Below are 18,349 nucleotides of genomic sequence, written 5' to 3' on the forward strand. Positions count from 1 at the left end.
GTCACACGCCCACGACTTTATAGAAAGGAACGAGGCACCTTAAGCAGACTATGACGTCGAGGAAAACGAAGTCGCGGCAAAACATAAAATCTAATGGGCAAAACAGTAGGTGTGCTTGAGGTTCCTTTGTGCAATTCTTAGCCGTTCCCCGCAAAACCGAAAAACAACGTGAATTCATCCAAATTTGCGTGGCCTAAGGGCAGAAACCCCAACGGAAAACTAATTAAGTTTCTATTTGGAACTCAACGCTGCTGAGATATATTATGCTGAAGTTGAGGTGTGGCGCTCTAGGAAACGCTATTCACATCCAGCAATTCGCGAAATACTAACTAAATAAATTAATTTTCAATCCGCGTCTTCCACAACTTTATTGTCCTGATTTAGTTTGCGGTCCTTATTAGTGAAAAGGCGACCTTTGGTTTGAGAATCAATCGCAGCACGTGACGTGCTAAACTGGAATCAGCTATGCGCCAATTAATATAAAGGATGTGTTGAGCCTAACTTGCGATGTTTAAGTGAAAATCACCGTTACAACACCTTTGAATTTCACCCACCTCGTTAACCATGCTGTGCGCCATTGCCTACAGTACGTGAGCTGCGGATCAGTAGATGTTGTACGAACCAGGTTCCAGGGGACTGGCGGTGGGGAGTTTGACTCCTGAGGCTGAAGGAGACCAGAACACAGAGTACAAACTTTCCCAGTCAAACTGCGCACCTGAATACACATCTGAAAGTAAAAAGATGCTGTTTTGTCTAAAATCATGACACATTGACCCGATCTTGAACCCGGAGCTCTTGATTCAGAGTACAGCACGCTGACCATTACACCACTGTAACTTTCACTGGCCAGCCTCTCACTGTTATTGCTCTTAAAAATTAAATCAGTTTATACCTGCCACGACATAAGTTGTCTTGTTCAGCATGATGTCAGTACCATCCAACCAGCTTCCACTACCCAGTCCCTCTCGGAACCTGTTGAGCGCTGGCACGCTGCTGAGGATGGTAACTAGTATGCGAGTGGCACGTACCACACTGGTGTTATGGAGATGCGCTTCTATGAAGAGAAGGGGCCAATCAAACCCGAGAGTCTCCTGAACGGCATCAGCAAAACTATAAAGCATAGAATATTTTAAGGAAAAACTTCAAAGCTGAACAAAGTTTGTTTAAGAGCTATTTCAGCCGAGTTATCGGGTCCTGTTTCAAATGAGGAGTAAGTAAGTAAGTAAGTTAGTAAGTAAGTTAGTAAGTAAGTAAGTTAGTAAGTAAGTAAGTTAGTAAGTAAGTAAGTAAGTAAGTTAGTAAGTAAGTAAGTGAGTAAGTAAGTAAGTAAGAAAGTAAGTAAGTGAGTAAGTAAGTAAGTAAGTAAGAAAGTAAGTAAGTAAGTTAGTAAGTAAGTAAGTAAGTGAGTAAGTAAGTAAGTAAGTAAGTAAGAAAGTAAGTAAGTAAGTAAGTAAGTAAGTGAGTAAGTAAGTAAGAAAGTAATTAAGTAAGTAAGTAAGTTAGTTAGTTAGTTAGTAAGTAAGTAAGTAAGTAAGTAAGTAAGTGAGTAAGTGAGTAAGTAAGTAAGTAAGTAAGTAAGTAAGTAAGTAAGTAAGTAAGTTAGTAAGTAAGTAATTTTTTTTTCCGAAGGGGAGGACATCCATCACACAGTAATCTCGTGCGTGGAAAATTAATGTCTCCTACCCCTAACCATTTCTTGATGTTATAGAAAGGTAGCATATTCTTCTCAATTATTTTAAGACATTGAGTGTTGGTCCGGCCGGGGCTCGAACCCCCGACCTCCTGCACAGCAGTACAGCGCTCTATCCATTGAGCTAACTGGGAGGCGGTGTGGGCTCACTTCCCGAACAACAGCTGGTTATCGGGCCTACATTTGTGCATCTTGATAAAAAATTGGCCGCTCACAGTTTGCAATCCGTGTGAATCTTCTCCATCATTGGCCCTCCTAGCTCCTTCTTGGTTTATTACGGCCCCTTTTGTGTTTTACTTTTTTATCAAACTAATATTTTATGGTCTCCTTCGAGCTGATTCAATAAATCGATAGGACTTTAATCAAAAATTCGGAAAAAACCTCTATTAATTTTTGTTGTCTCACCCGTGATCCAGTTCACCTCCTTCAGCGTAAATCAAGCACAGAATCAGCTCAAGCTTCACATTACGTAAGCAGATGCGCCGTGGTGACAAAATCTCCTCTCCCTCCTCCCCTTCAGCAGTAGTAGCTTTAGGTGATGACCCCAAGTCCAGTTTCAGTTCGTTTTCGTTCGAAGGATGCGCGGGTAGAGTGGACACTAGGAATTGACCAAACCTGAAAACAAAGACAACAAAATTCAGCTGAATTCAAATCTTGTCAAATTCCACTCGAATAGAAACTTACGAAAGTATTTTTTTATCAATCAAGAAGCTTTTACATGGATCACAACAGTCGAGTATTCACTTTTCTCGTCGAGACAAATCAACCAGTAAACTCATTGTTTCAAGCAGCGTTACTTTTGTTGTAGCCAATACCCTGTCAAAACCCTCGAAGGCTTAAGCCAGAACATAAGCATACCACGCATGCAAGAGCTATTTTTTTTTGCATGGGTTAAAATGGGACACTAAAAACTTGGTGTTTACATTTTTGTTAAAGAAAAGCAACATCAACTCTCAAAAGAATCCAATGAGAATAAAAACCCTTCCGATTCGTCTGTAATAAACTCAGACGCAGGTATTTTGTGGTTTATTCTCCATGTTGTCTGAATAATTGTAAGCAAAGATAGATTGCATTGGTGCCACAATCACTGCAGTCTCCTTCGCAGCAGTTGTTTGGTCTCGTCACGCAATGCGCTCTCTGTTCCCCATTGTGTGACGAGCAAACAACCGCTGCATACTCTATCTCGGCCCCTCAGGGGTGGGAGGTGATTTGCCACGCGGCTATAACCTTCAAATAGACATATGCTGCTGATTCTAATTCTAAATTTGGCTGCTTCACTGTTCAAAGCAACAAAGCGTTCAAAGTTAGAGTCGTGGTAAGTAAGATATTTAATTGTTGACGCGCTGTGTTAATGTGACTACTAATCAATTTTCCAATACACATTTCAACGCCTTTATAACCAGAAACTCTCTTGCATAGACCAGTTCTATATTGATTCCTATACCGACATCATAAATTGCAATAGCGCGACGTCGTTCGGCATAAAGCCCCTCTATGTTTTAAAATGCTTTTCATAAGTCCACGAAGAACAAATCTCTTGCGCATTACAGAATAAGTTCTTCTGGCATGTTAAGTTAATTCGTTTCAATCAAATCCACCTAGCGTTTGCATAACAATCACAACGCCTGTGTAAATTTAATCCAATAGACATGCCTTATCTTTGCCTAAAAACGTCCTGAGAAGTTTACAAATGCTAAATGTTCACATTGCGTTGCAAGCGCAACGCAATGTGAACATTTACCTTCAGCAATAGGAATTAATGATCAGATTCAGAAGGACGGTACCTTTGTTGGTAAATGGGTGAAGTAACGCCATTCGAAATTGAAATTTTTTCGACGAAAAACTTATCACATGAGCGAGATTCTCCTTCTCATAAATTCTCCGTTTGGTCACGTTTAGTTTTAATGTTCACTTTATTTGTGTTCATTTATGGGGAAAATGGTGAGCGATTGATTTTTCAGGTTCGTAAACGGCTTTTTGTTCTTTGCTCTTTATAAATCGAACTTAATCTTTATACTTGGTACCTGTTGTTCCTTCTTTGGTTTATCAATGTTTTTATTTTCCCAATCAAGTTTTCACGTCTTTCTTACAATAGCTATTTGCATTTATCTTTGTTTTGCAGAGAAAGTTCTATTTCAGTTTCTTACTTTTGGTTTTATCAGTCATACGGCTCGATAAAAACAAGACACCCTTCTTTAACAAAAGATTAGTTGTAAAAATATAAATTTAGAAACAGTCTCGTCCCACTTTGCAAAACTGAAATGTTTTGAACTGAAAATTCCAAGGCACAGGACTTAAACCTCGAAATAATCTTAGATTTTGGAAAAGATTTGTTAACTTAAACTTATCATAGTCCGCAAAATAACATGATTTACTCAGCTTTACGCCTTCAACTTCCATGAAGTCTCTTTTTCACAATGTTACAAGTGTCCCTGTAAAAACTTTTAGAGAATAAGATGCAGCGTCAATTTAACATCTCCCAGTTGATAAGTGTCGTTAATAGGGACTTTAAGCAAACCACGACGGCTACGGCAACGAGAACGTGGAAAAACAATAGAGTGGCAGAACAATAGTCCAGCACGTGCGTTTTAAAACTTTGTACATTTCTTAGCCGTCCTTTGCAAAACAACAACGTGACATCACCAAAATTTACGTCGTCTGCGAAGCGAAACCGCAGCGGCAAATTATTTAAATTTACATTTGGAACTCAACGCTACTTTTATGCGTTATGTTGAGTTTGAGGTCTGGCGCCGTATGAAACGGTAAACACATGCAGCCATTTTCGAAATTTTGACTAAAAGTAGAAACTAATTTTTTAATCGACGTCTTCCGTGGCGTTGCCTTCCTGACTGCTTTAAGTCCCTAATATCCAACTACAGTCCGTAGATTACAAATATCACGCGATATTTGTGCTCCAGAGAACCGGTTAGACAGGTTTTCTCGCATCGCGCAAGCGAAGAATTGGATAGAAGTTACGAAAAAGAAAATGGCAGACAATTTGAATCATATTTCTAACGACGAAGAGTAGATCTACGTTAAATGTTGACCCAAGTTTATTTGATAAATCGTACGAAGAAAAACAGCTAGACGACCAGGAAATTTCTTCATTTATCAAAGGAAAAAGCGACAACGCGCCAATTCTATTCCGCTTCGCATACTTCTGTCACGCACTCCCCATAAGGTAAATATCCGCGAAATTCGCCCGCACTGAAAAGCAATTTGGCGTGTTGGATAATAAATAGCTTATTTGACGTTTTGTTGTGTAGTATCGCTGACTATTTTTACTCATTGTTTATATTTTGACTCGCCCTACGGGCTCGTCAAAATACGGCACAACTCGTAAAAATACTCAGCGATACTAAACAACAAAACGTCTAATTAACAATGTATTTATTCTCCAAACTGTTGGCTGAAGAATATATTAATACTGCAAAGAGAAGTTGCACGTGAAACAATTCTTCACTGTCAGAGTCTGAGAGTTAAAGAGGAAAGGCACACACACGATGCATCATAAGGAAATTCTGATGTAAAAAATTCAAAGAGCCATGTTTTTTTATTTAAATTTTGGGGAAGTTGAAAAGGGAGGTAGATTTGTTTTAGGTTTCTAAACAAATGTTTGTTTTACCGATTAAGCTGTTAGTTTTTTTTTTTTTTTTCACGCTAGTAAGTGTTATTCATTGTGTTTTGCAGGGAGAGCGTTAATTCAGTTTCTTACTTTGAGAATCTTCAGTCACATGATCAGAATACTAAACCAGACACTTCCTTGTTTGAAGGTAAGAAGCAAAAATTGAAAAAAAGGTTTTCATTCCTTTCCCCCTTTTTTTAAAATTTTCTACGCTACCTCAAACCAAGCCTAACAGAAATCAAATTCAAGAACAGCAAATTCTGATGCAAAAAAAAGCGCTACAATTTTCTTCAATGCACCTTATGTGGTCGAAACTGAAAGTCATGTTGATACATCTCTGGTCCAGAGATTATCAACCGCAGTTTTAGTCTCTTTCTTAGTCTTTATATGTAATTTTTGGACCCATAAAAGTTAGCGGTTTGTTCTTACGTGAGCTGCTTGCATTTATCTTTGTTTCTTGCGGCTTTCGGTCTTATCACTCAAACAGTTAGGACTCTCAACAGAGAGTGTTTATTTTTGAAAAGATTACCAACTGAAAAACTAAATTTAGTAATGATTATTTTTTTCCCGCTCTAAAAAAAAATATATAGTTCGGGTTAAAATTTGAGGAAATTCATCGATACAAGAGTTCTAAGTCCAAATAATCTGATAATATTTGCGAGGGTTTTGTTTTGATCACAAAACATTTAAGGTCTGCGTCATATTAACTCTTTGAATTTCTGACCTTTTCAGAAATTCTTCCTTCCAGCCCCTTCACATTAACTTGTTGGTCATTTGGGAGAATTTGGTGTTGTGTTAAGAAAACACCAGCTGATATGTTTTCTTGTCGCTTGTTCACTGAATAATATGTTGATATGGGAAAGAGGATCGGAGCCACATGTTCCTCACTTCTGTAACTTGAAGGTTCTAAAGTTAAGACAAAGCGCATTTTAAACCACAAATTTCTTATCACTGATACGCGAGCTCCAATATTTATTGAGATACCATATGGGCAAACTGTGATGCAGGCCATCTTTCTTATGCTTTAACAACGATTACTTTTTATCAACAATTTACCGATAAGCGATCTCACACAGGCTCTTTGCATTCTTCATTGCTTCGCAGAGAAAATTTGAAATCAGCTTCTTGATTTTGGTCTCCTAGCTATCCAGAGATCTTTTCTTTTTTTCAAGGTGAGTGGCTTAATATCTAATTCTGAAATATTATGCGCTAGAATCTTTAAGATCGAAACTTGCTAATCACAGTGATGACACCCCCTGAATGATGAGTCCGTTTACTTTCATCACTTGATTACTGTGTGATATATTGATATTTTAGGGAGAAGCTACATGTTCATAATTTCTGGAATAATAGAAAATGAGAAGATCCCGTATGTTATTTAATAAATCTTATGGGCAACCTCGGAAACAATACTTTCCATCGTAGGGTTTTCTTTTTTACTTATGTTTAAGGTCAATTTTGATGGTTTCTCCTCATCAACCGTGCCAGTAATATTTCTTGCACCAGCTATTTGCATTTACGTTTGTTTGTCTGGAAGTCTCATTTCATTTTCTTACTTTAGTTTTCATTAGACACACCATAAGCCAACTGAAGAAGACCTGCGTTCTATTTTCAAAGGTGAGCTTCTTTAGTTTCATTTTCCCTGAATAAAATTGACATTATTATTTTCCGAAACAAAACATTTAGAGAAGTTGGTATATGAGTTGCTGAAGTGACGCGAATGCAATCGAATGAAATGCAAAGATTTTCCTTCGTCTAAAAACAAAGCGTTTTCAAAACGAGTGAGCGGTTTAAGCGCTGGGTAGAATCTTTTGCTCTTTGCCCTCTTAAGCTGCATGCGAATCAAATATATTTTCAGTTTTGAAAGTAATTGTTGAGTAATCATTGACAACATTATTGCGTTCTAATTTCGTACATCTCAAACTAGCAAAAAATGCGAGTGTCTAAAACTGATATAATATAATTTTCATTTGGATAAAAGATGGTGAAACAATGCCAAACGAAGAAACTTCTTATCTACTCTAAGATTTCAGTTGCTGAAAATCTGATCCAGTATCACAATAGAACTTTCCAACTTGAGCTGATTACTCAGCTACAGCGAATGGCAGGGCGCGCATGCGGACGAAAAACGCACGCGTCCAAGATGAGTAGGGAAGGAGAACTTCTCTATAAAGCCACAAAAATTGTTCTGCCATTTCCCGTTCACAATGAAATAAGTGACAGCTGGCGCTTCCATCGTCTCTCCTGATTGACATAACAGAAATTATTTTCTTCAAGAAAAGTCCAAATATTTCTTCAAAACTGAAACATACGAATTAACGCCATTATTGTAATTTTCAATGTCAGAGAAAACCCATTTTCATAACTAAAGGTGTGATTCAAGAAATTTCTCTCCTGTTTCAGCTGCAAGGCAGCTAAGCGAGCTCTAAAGGCGTGAATGTGGCGAGGACACGCGCGAAACGCTCGCGATCCGTGGAGGGCGCCGACTTAAACCATCTCATCCTATTCCGCCCTATCACTACATGACCACTAGAAGTTCCAAAACGTTTCCTATCTCTAAGGAAAGTCATTTTCAGGCAATAAATGGCGACCAGATTCAGTAACAGCTAATTACGTGGGATGTAATGAGTTCAATACAAACACAACACATTTGGTAAATTAACCGCTGTTCTATTGGTGAAACGTTTCTGATAGCAATATCCAAACCTGTTCCACGATTACTTGAATTCAACCCATCTGATGCATTTAGAATTGGTTTGAACAAAAGAGTGAAAAAGGCAGATTGTGCTCAGACATTTCTAAAAAAGGAAGAAAACAAGCACTTCCCTAAAAAAGCCTAGGGACTCCTATATTTATCATTTTCATTTTTTAAAAGTTTCCTTTCTTGTGTTCCCTTTCCCACGACAACAAACAGGAGAGAACCATAATGAGTGACGTTGCAGAAATTTTGAAATCAATCCGGATAGGTTTAGATGTCGCCATATTTCTTCTCAACACTGATCGTGACCTGCAAGCCACTGAGTTATGTAATGAGTCTGCAATTCTACTTCAAAACCTTAACTCTGGTATTCGCCTTGATATTACTAATGTACTTTTCAATGCGTACTACGCCATCTCTGGTTACACAAATGCGGCAAGATATGCAACCAATCTTCTTTACACGTTCCATCGCGCGGGAATACTAACAAGACTACTGGGAGACAGATATGAAGCACAAAGCCGGTTTGTACAGGCTAGCCGACTTTTCAAAAGCGCACTCACCATCGCAAAATCGATTGGCCACACACGAGAAGAAGCAATGGTTTATGACAGACTTGGGCGTGTATGCTCTTACCTAGCAAAAATGCAGGAGGCAAAAAAACACTACCAAATAGCACTTGACATCGCGATAGAAGTTGGCGACAGACAAAGAGAAGGAAGAATTAACGACAACCTCGGAAAAGTGTTTCATTCCCTTGGAGAATATCAGAAGGCTAAAGAATGTCAGGAGAAAGCACTTGACATCGTGATAGAAATTGGCCACAGACAAGGAGAAGGAGCAGTTAACGGGAACCTCGGAAATGTGTTTCATTCCCTTGGCGAATATCAGAAGGCTAAAGAATATTACAAGAAAGCACTTGACATCGCGATAGAAATTGGCGACAGAGGAGAAGAAGGAAGAGTTAACGGGAACCTCGGAAGTGTGTTTAATTCCCTTGGCGAATATCAGAAGGCTAAAGAATATTACGTGAAAGCACTTAACATCGCGATAGACATTGGCGACAGAGGAGGAGAGGGAACATCGAACGGGTGCCTCGGAAGTGTGTTTTATTCCCTTGGCGAATATCAGAAGGCTAAAGAATATTACGTGAAAGCACTTGACATCGCGACAGACATTGGCGACAGAGGAGGAGAGGGAACATCGAACGGGTGCCTCGGAAGTGTGTTTTATTCCCTTGGCGAATATCAGAAGGCTAAAGAATATTACGAGAAAGCACTTGACATTGCGATAGACATTGGCGACAGAAGAGGAGAGGGAGGAAGTAACGGGAACCTCGGAAGTGTGTTTGGTTCCCTTGGCGAATATCAGAAGGCTAAAGAATATTACGAGAAAGCACTTGACATCGCGATAGACATTGGCGACAGAAGAGGAGAGGGAGGAAGTAACGGGAACCTCGGAAGTGTGTTTTGTTCCCTTGGCGAATATCAGAAGGCTAAAGAATATTACGAGAAAGCACTTGACATCGCGATAGAAATTGGCGACAGAAGAGGAGAGGGAGGAAGGAACGGGAACCTCGGAAGTGTGTTTTGTTCCCTTGGCGAATATCAGAAGGCTAAAGAATATTACGAGAAAGCACTTGACATCGCGATAGAAATTGGCGACAGAAGAGGAGAGGGAGGAAGTAACGGGAACCTCGGAAGTGTGTTTTATTCCCTTGGCGAATATCAGAAGGCTAAAGAATATTACGAGAAAGCACTTGACATCGCGAAAGAAATTGGAGACAGACAAGGAGAGGCTAGCGAGTGCCTTCGTCTTGGAGGTGCTTATTCTAAGCTTAGAAAAAATAAGCAAGCTAAAGAATATTTGGACAAAGCAGTCAGCGTCAGTTTAGCAATTGGTGCCAGAAACCTAGAAGCCCACGCTACTTCTAAATTAGGGTCTGTATTTGCTTCTGTGAATGACAATGAGAAGGCAAAAGAACATTTTGAGAAGGCGCTTACAATCAGCAGAGAATGTGGCGATAGAGGACTCGAAGCAACAATTTACCTACAGCTTGGAAGTTTATCCGCATCGCTTGGTGAATATGGCAAGGCAAAAGATTGTTTAGAGAAAGCGTGCTCCCTAAGCAGTCAAATAGGAGATAAAATGTGCGAGTTTGAAAGCTTTCTCAGTATTTCTATGCTAAAACTAGCGCATTCCGAGATTGTGGATGCAAAGCAACACCTCCTTCAATGCATTGGAAAATACGAACAAATCAGAACTTCTCTGAAAAGAAACAGTGAATTTAAAATGTCTCTATTAGAGACACGCGGCAGTTATCCCTACCAGCTACTCACTGAGATGCTTTGCAGTACTGGAAAATTTCAAGATGCTCTTTATGTTCAGGAGCTAGGACGAGCAAGAGTCCTCGCAGAATTCATGGCAGACAAGTACTCTCTGAAAAGCCACATCTCAGCTGATCCACAATCATGGTTTGGGATTGAAAACATCGTAAAAAGAGAAAGTAACAGTGTTTTTTTATACATTTCGTACTTAGAGCGGCACGTTCTTGTCTGGGCACTGAAACCAAATGGAGACTGTTGCTGTCATGCAACAGACGAAGTGAAAGTGAAAACTCTTGATGCTGAGCAAGTTTGCGATGTGGAAGGAATTTTCAAAAAAGCCACCACCGGCTTCGGCGTTTTACCCGCAGCGAACTGCGAAGACCGATCATTGGATGACAACGTGACGACATCTCTTCGTGAAGAGAGCCGAGCAAACTTGCGAGGTGACGAAGCCAAAGATACCGAAAGAATTCATCACTTGTGCTACCAATGGATCGTCGCACCCGTGGTAAACTTACTTACAGAGCCTGAAATCATCATTGTGCCGGATCGATTCTCTTACCGAGTCCCATTTGCTGCCTTGCGTGATAAACCAACCGGAAAGTACTTATCGGAGAAGTACAGAATACGCATCGTCCCTTCTCTAACAACTCTCAGGCTTATTCAAGAATGTTCAGCGGACTATCACAGTCCAACTGGTGCACTGGTTGTGGGTGATCCCACGGTTGGCAAAGTGCATTACAATGGACAAGATGCTGACATTATACCATTATTCTATGCAAGTAAGGAAGCACAAATGGTTGGTCGACTGCTGGGCGTTCAGCCTCTGTTAGGAAGTCGCGCAACAAAGCAGGCGGTACTTCAAGCAATGCCTTCAGTGAGTCTGATACATCTTGCCGCACATGGAAATGCCGAAAGAGGAGAGATTGCCCTCTCTCCTCAATGTAGTATTGAGGGTACTCCAAAAGAGGAAGACTACCTCCTGACAATGTCCGACATTCAAGGAGTTCAAGTGCGAGCTAAACTGGTTGTACTCAGCTGTTGTCACAGTGGGCGTGGATTAGTTAAAAAGGAAGGAGTTATTGGAATCGCTCGAGCATTCTTAGCATCCGGTGCACGTTCAGTGTTGGTAGCATCGTGGGCTTTAGAAGACGAACCAACGTCGAAGCTCATGAAAAATTTCTACAAACACCTTGTTCGTGGAGAAAGTGCCAGTGAATCTCTTCACCGGGCCATTCAATGGTTGAGAAGCAATGGCTTTCCCAAACCTTCCCAATGGGCTCCGTTTGTGTTGATGGGGGATAACGTGACATTCGATTTTACGGAAAGTGGGTAAGTCTGATATAACGAGCAATTTTCTATAATAAACTGAATAGCACATTTAACTTTTTCACTTGACCAACTTAGGGTTAGTTTTTGTTTGTTTGTTTTTTTGTTTTGGTCTTTGTCTTTCATCCATAAAATGTCAAGAAAGAGAAGATGACTTCATGTAGTAGTACTCGGAGCCGGAAGATTTTGATGAATCGCTTCCTAAAATTGAACTTTAATTAGAGTTTCGTTTGTTTAGAACTTAGTCAGAAATAATTTCTCAAAGTCGATACGATGCTAAACGCTATGACGGGACAGGCAATCTGAGAAACTTAAGCTAACTCTAAAAAGTTAACTTTATTTCGTAAAAAATCAACAACAATAACAAGTAAATGATAATCTTGAAGTAGTTTGGAAAGTTTAGGAAATCAATTCTTTATGCTTTAAACTTGAAATAGTGACAAATGTCTAATGTTTGTTTTAGGAAAGATGAATTCAATGAGGACAACAATGAGCCAGAGAGGGAGCAGAATGATCACTGATCCTACACAAAGATTCTTCTTCCTGCTCGTTGTCTTAAAATGGACTCTGGTATTTCTTTACAATCACGTTTTTCGTCTTTTTTTAAAGTCAAGTAATAGTTTTTGCATGCTTTTGTAAGCTTGGCTGACTCGAAGGCGAGCAATAACGAAACCTGCAATTCAGCTGTTAGATCTATTAAGTATATCAATAGGGAGGTAAAATAACTTGGTATGGGAAAATTGAATGCAGGAAGTTGGCTATATGTTTAAAATGTGAGAGTGTCGGAAAAGTTTTCACAAACTCAAAATGAATTCTTGATCCACAAAGCTTTGATCCAGTTTTCAATTCTCCCGTAGGATGCAATTGTGATAATCATCAAAGCGTGATAAAAACTGTACGCAGGTGCACGAAAACAAAACAAACTAACAGAAGAGGGAACAGAAAGTGCCCAAATAGTAAATAAAACAAAACAAACTAACAGAAGAGGGAACAGAAAGTGCCCAAATAGTAAATAAAACAAAACAAACTAACAGAAGAGGAAACAGAAAGTGCCCAAATAGTAAATAAAACAAAACAAACTAACAGAAGAGGCAACAGAAAGTGCCCAAATAGTAAATAAAACAAAACAAACTAACAGAAGAGGCAACAGAAAGTGCCCAAATAGTAAATAAAACAAAACAAACTAACAGAAGAGGCAACAGAAAGTGCCCAAATAGTAAATAAAACAAAACAAACTAACAGAAGAGGCAACAGAAAGTGCCCAAATAGTAAATAAAACAAAACAAACTAACAGAAGAGGCAACAGAAAGTGCCCAAATAGTAAATAAGACAAAACAAACTAACAGAAGAGGGAACAGAAAGTGCCCAAATAGTAAATAAGACAAAACAAACTAACAGAAGAGGGAACAGAAAGTCCCCAAATAGTAAATAAAACAAAACAAACTAACAGAAGAGGGAACAGAAAGTGCCCAAATAGTAAATAAAACAATCGAGTAGAAAAGAGAAGAAACAGCGCGCGAAATATTAACGCAAAAAAAAATAAAATAAAATAAAATAAAAAAAAAGGCAGGAAAGAGAACAGCGGGCAAGAAATAACTGCAACAATCAAACAGGATACAGAACAGCGCGCGCTACAAAACAATCTTAAATTTAAATGGAGAAGGAAGAAACAGATCGCAATAAGTTAAAAAAAATCATCAAAAATAGGGAAGGTGAGATACAGCGCGTAAATTGTTGAGATAAAATTAGGAGAAAACACTGCGCGAGATGCTAATGAAGTGATAAAACACAAGAGTGCGAATAGAAGCGACAATCGGCCAGAATCCAGAAAAAAAGGCGCTAGATTCTAACGTAAAAGACAAATATAAATTGGAACAAACAGTGAGGTAGATATTAACAAAGCAATCAAACAGGGAAGAGAACAAGCAATGTGTGAGATTCTTATGCAATATTCAATCAGAAAGGATAATGTACTATGAAAAAGATATGAACAAAAGAACCAAACAGAGAAAAGAAAAAAGAAACGGGGTGTAAAATATTACCAAAAAACAAAGGTAAAGAGAAGAAACAGCGGACTAGACATTAAGGAAAACGTCAGTTTGGAGAAAAATGAACAGATATTGCGCGAAACATTTAAGTAGAAGTCAATCAGAAGAAGTGAATAAAAAGTGCGCAAGATACTGATGTAACAAACAGTGAAAACATAGCCATGCTAGGTATACAAGACGAATTTTTTCGGCTAGGTGGGTCCAGTTGGAACAATGCGTGACTGATGTTTTGATTAGTAGAAAAGACATTGAGCAACGGAAATATTGCGTTATTTTATCTTAGGAGAGAGAGGGGAAAAATATTTTAATTTAAATAAAATAAACTAACACACACGCATTTTGTGCTCTCTCGTATCTGCCGTCTGAATTATTGCAGGCAAAATTAAACTGCATTGGGGTGCTACCTACCCTAATCTTCTTTGCAGCCATTGTTTGTTCTTTTCACGCAGCGCCCTCTCTCCCCCGTTGTGTGACAAAACCATTCTTTGGCCTTGTCACGCAACGCCCTCTCTCCCCCTGTTGATTGACGAGACCCAACAACGGTTGCGAAGGAAGGAAACTGGGCTTACTGCCAACGTTCCTGTTGCGGAGGACTTTGGCTAGAATACATTGAGTAGTTTACAATTTTTTTAATGGGAATTTTGCAGGGGCCCCAACGGGTTTCGAATTGAGCTTGATTTTTCTGCTTTTTACACGCATAGTTAGTGTGTGAAACCAATGTGACCCTGGAACTGTTTCAAAGATCATCGAGATTAATTCACTCGTGGCTAGACTAAATGATCAGTTAGAAAAGCTTCAAAACATTTTTTTAATAGCCCCAAAGGCTATTCGATAAGACGAACGTTTAGATGAGATAGCAGCAAAAAGTGAAAATATTTGATTGCTTGTTAATTGCTCATTCTTGCGGACGTCAAAAGTAAATAGACTTTTAGCTTTTAACCTTTGGACATCGACTGAAATTTCTTTCGCATGTCTGTCAATCTACACGTAGCCAAGAATATCTTACACTAAGACAAAACTTGAATTTAACAAATGCGAAGTGGTTTTAAACCGCAGACAGTAAGAGTTTAAGCAGTAAAGTTTTGGCCGTGCGTTCTATGAATGGAACATTTACAGACATTATATTTTCCAGGAACTTTCACATTTGATTGAAAATCCAAAACCAAAAACCCTAACAGAGGCATTTTGTCACAGCACCGCCTCATGTGGTTTAAGAGGGCTGAATGACAATTTGTTAAGAAGTTTTACAGGCCTTCTTTAACTCTTAACTCCCATTAGTGACCAGGAGAGAATTTCTCCTTACAATATCAATACAATATCAAGCAGACAAGTGATGAGAATAAAGAAAAATATCAACTTAAGGATTATTGGTTGATACAATTTAAAATTCTCCAAAGTAACATCACAAGAATTCTGTGGCAGACAGTGAGGAGAGTTACTAATAAGATCATGGCAGTGAAAAGGTTAAACGACCCGACCCAACCTCCCTCGGGTTTTCACTTGACTGCCACTGTTGCACTGTTTCCTGAAACAGGTGCAACGGGGGTCTTTGATGTCCCGTGCTAACCAGCACAGATAGGATGCAGAATAAGTAACTTAACTACAAACCATATGTAACATGTCACACTAGGACCAAACTTTGGTGAAAAACTTGTTAGAGAATTTGAACAAGTTTCCATCCTGAACAAGCTTATGAAAACATTCTGTGATATCAAACCAGAGCGATGTTGGGTGTAGTTAAACAAATGCCATACCTTAGCAAGTTCTTCATATCATTTGTGTTACTTAGAAACACAGACAGCACACTGGCGATGGTGTGGGCTGTACCGTCTGTCACACTGTCATCCTGACGCCCAAACAACAGCTTGGGCACCAAATTTAGTTGCTGCATCAGCTCAGCATCCCTGACTGAATTCACTGGTGATATAAATGCATTCTATTATTGACATTTAAGTGAAAGACACCCTGACTAAAGAGTTAGCCAAGTAGGTTCCCTGTCAGGAGGCACTGGTTTGAGTCCTCCTTGGGTCAGGGTATCGTCTCCTTGGGTCAGGGTATCGTCTCCTTGAGTAAATCATTTTAAAAACTTCCCTAGTGCCGAGTATTGACCTACAGAGTATGCACATGAGGCAACCAAATGGCCCTTCAACCCTTAAAGAGTGACCAACATCTAGTTTCTCCTTACATTATCACCCCTCAATCACACTTTAAGGTCAGGAGAATAAAGGAAATGATCAACAGCTAAAACAGTTCTTGATTATTAAACAAATTCTCCTTATTAGCACCTTAGGAAATGTATGAAGAACAATATGGAGATTATGGATTAACTGATGTTATGACCCTGCAGCAGGGTTATGAGCAAATTTTGACAGCAGCAGCTGCAATAATTTCCTTCTTTAGCATCACTTGGTGCCTTAACAGATTGACAGTAGAGAGGGAAACCCAGTCGGAGAAAATCCCTGCGATACACATAATAACATACAATTATGTGCACAATCCTTGCAGTAAAGCACTATTTAAACAATGGTGATAATTAGACCTGAAAAAATTCAGGCATGTACGGGATTCCAACCACTGATATAACGTATCACATTGAAATTAAAAAAAGGCTCTGTAAAAGAAATGCCGCTCAGGTATAAAAGTATGAAAACGAAGGTGGTGTGTGTGGGTGGATACAGAACCCCAGAACCTTTCCATGGATTCTCCACTGACAACAACACTTTGTTCAAACCTACCTCAACACTGTAGGAGTCAAGGACTGGGAGGCCAGTCTTTCGCACATTCTTTGTAATGAAGCATATGATGGATGTTCTTCAGTAACCAAAGCAGCTTCATGTCTGTCAAGGATCTGTTGTGGCAGCCCTGCTTCACACATCAATTGCTGGTTGTGTTCACACTTCAAGAGGTTCTGGAGATGACAAATCCAGTCCAACTGTAGCTCCAAGCATTCCTGCAGGTATAAAAAAAAAAAATTTTCCCCTCATTGTTTCACTTGTGGACAAATTTTCTTTATTTAATCAGTCTGGGTCAGGGTTCGACACTAACTTTTCAACTTACTAGCCAAGTGGCTAGTGACAACGTAGATGTTACAACAATTTCAGTTTGTTTACCAGCCAAATTGGCTAATGGAAATCGAAAATCACCAGCCAAAACTGAATTTCTACTAGTCTGTGGCTAGTTGGCTACCGTTAGTGTCAAGCCCTGCTGGGTGAAAGTGGTTCTGAAAAGCAATGCTCCAACACAAATGGGAAGCTGCAGCATTTAAACACTTTAAATTCAAGAGTATTAATGGATACCAGCAAATTGTCAAAGAAGACTGATGAAATGTTGGGAGGTAACCTTGTGATGGACTGGAATCTTATCCAGGGGGGAGTTGTAATAGTTCTAGTCGTCACATGATATGAAAACTTAGATAAGCTTGGGATGGGCCTCTTGGCTCAAGTATGAAATTAACCCTTTAACTCTGATGACTGACCAAGACAGAATTTCTCATTATAATATCAATACAAAATCAAGCAGACAAGTGAGGAGAAGAAAGAAAATATCAATTAAAGGATTTTTGATTGATCCAATTCAAAATTCTCCAAAGTAACATGAAAAAATTTGTATGACATAGAGTAAGGAGAATTACTAATAAGATCGTGGCAGTGAAAGAGTTAATGAACCCAGCTGAACAGTTCAACAATACCCATTGGTGTTCATACTCTTGAGTGGAGAAAGGCATTATGAGATTATATTGTGTCAAAGAAGGCAACACACTGACCCAGTCAGATATCAAACCAAGGCCCCTTAAGCCACAGTCCATTCCTCTTACTGTCAAAACCAGTGCTCACTCTATCGTGACAAATTTTGTCATCCTTAAACAGTGCTCATTTACAATCAACAATGACTTTTCATTGATCTTTGATAACATGCATGCATGCATGCTCTTCCAATAATGCCAAGGCAGTGCTAATGCCAGAAAATATGCATATCCAATCCTCACATTACCCATACCACCTGTACATGTACTTCTCCTGTCCACGAGAAAAAATTAGCATGACAGACAAAGAAAATTTCTCAGGTTATAACACCAAGGCCCAACCCCAAATTTCCTCCCATGAATGGGGCATATAGAAGAGACATATATACCAACCCTTGCGAAATGCATTTTGGAATTCCTGGGAATTTTTTCCTCAGAATAAGAGGTGTGAATTTTCACAATAAATTCGAAAATGACTAAAATAATCCTGAAACTTTAGCTTACCCATAAATTTATTTCATTGTGCGGCGTAAGCTTATGAAACTGTCCCATGCAAGTGACCGATTCGATTCTCAGTTTTGATCACGTACCGAATATTGCAATTTGTACTTACCACAGACTTTCAAAATCGTAGCTTTATAAATGGCTGCTCGACCCTTGTTTGTACCACTCGATATGTCAACTGTTGTCCCTTCTTTTAACTCCACGGCGCCAACGGCTTGCTTTTCATTTACAACACTCACGCTTCTCGTTTTCCCATTGTTCAACGGTGAAACCCATCTTTAGAGAAGTTATAATATTAATCAAGAGAGTTGAGAATTGAATTAACTTTACGCACAAGCAATCAACCGATGAAAAGTACATTCAAAGATGAGCGCCAAGTGCAATAT

General features: G+C 39.2%; 2 protein-coding genes across 6 annotated transcripts in view; one reads left to right on the forward strand and one right to left on the reverse strand.

The window, feature by feature from the left end:
• LOC148736603 (WD repeat and FYVE domain-containing protein 3-like) overlaps positions 1 to 18,333 on the reverse strand; it is a 21,724-nt gene extending 3,391 nt beyond the window's left edge. For all 4 annotated transcript variants that reach the window (XM_088747657.1, XM_088747659.1, XM_088747658.1 and 1 more), the window contains exons 1-6: positions 18,073 to 18,333; positions 16,453 to 16,667; positions 15,472 to 15,634; positions 2,096 to 2,305; positions 893 to 1,110; positions 555 to 727 (exon numbers count right to left, since the gene is read on the reverse strand). In XM_088747657.1, the coding sequence (XP_088603783.1) occupies positions 603 to 727; positions 893 to 1,110; positions 2,096 to 2,305; positions 15,472 to 15,608 (690 nt within the window). In that variant the 5' untranslated portion in view covers positions 15,609 to 15,634; positions 16,453 to 16,667; positions 18,073 to 18,333 and the 3' untranslated portion in view covers positions 555 to 602. The remainder of the gene's footprint in view (positions 1 to 554; positions 728 to 892; positions 1,111 to 2,095; positions 2,306 to 15,471; positions 15,635 to 16,452; positions 16,668 to 18,072) is intronic.
• Positions 2,881 to 14,664, forward strand: LOC111319449 (uncharacterized). 2 transcript variants are annotated; one of them, XM_088747635.1, is made up of 6 exons: positions 2,881 to 3,005; positions 5,381 to 5,463; positions 6,420 to 6,487; positions 6,877 to 6,932; positions 8,230 to 11,672; positions 12,133 to 14,664. In XM_088747635.1, exons 5-6 carry the CDS (start codon positions 8,242 to 8,244, stop codon positions 12,188 to 12,190), a joined length of 3,489 nt encoding a protein of 1,162 aa, XP_088603761.1. In that variant the 5' UTR covers positions 2,881 to 3,005; positions 5,381 to 5,463; positions 6,420 to 6,487; positions 6,877 to 6,932; positions 8,230 to 8,241; the 3' UTR covers positions 12,191 to 14,664. The 2 variants fall into 2 exon arrangements, with proteins under 2 accessions (XP_088603761.1, XP_088603762.1); XM_088747636.1 differs by lacking the exon at positions 2,881 to 3,005 and having other exon boundaries at positions 4,124 to 5,463.
• Positions 18,334 to 18,349: the final 16 nt, after the last annotated feature.

Source organism: Stylophora pistillata, chromosome 2, assembly GCF_964205215.1.
Source record: "Stylophora pistillata chromosome 2, jaStyPist1.2, whole genome shotgun sequence".
Taxonomy (NCBI): domain Eukaryota; kingdom Metazoa; phylum Cnidaria; class Anthozoa; order Scleractinia; family Pocilloporidae; genus Stylophora; species Stylophora pistillata.

Bases quoted from the DNA above. Each gene is read 5' to 3' on its own strand.
- LOC111319449 (XM_088747635.1), top strand. From the start codon at position 8,242: ATGAGTGACGTTGCAGAAATTTTGAAATCAATCCGGATAGGTTTAGAT. The intron at 11,673-12,132 runs GTAAGTCTGATA...TGTTTGTTTTAG, and splicing joins TTCGATTTTACGGAAAGTGG to GAAAGATGAATTCAATGAGG.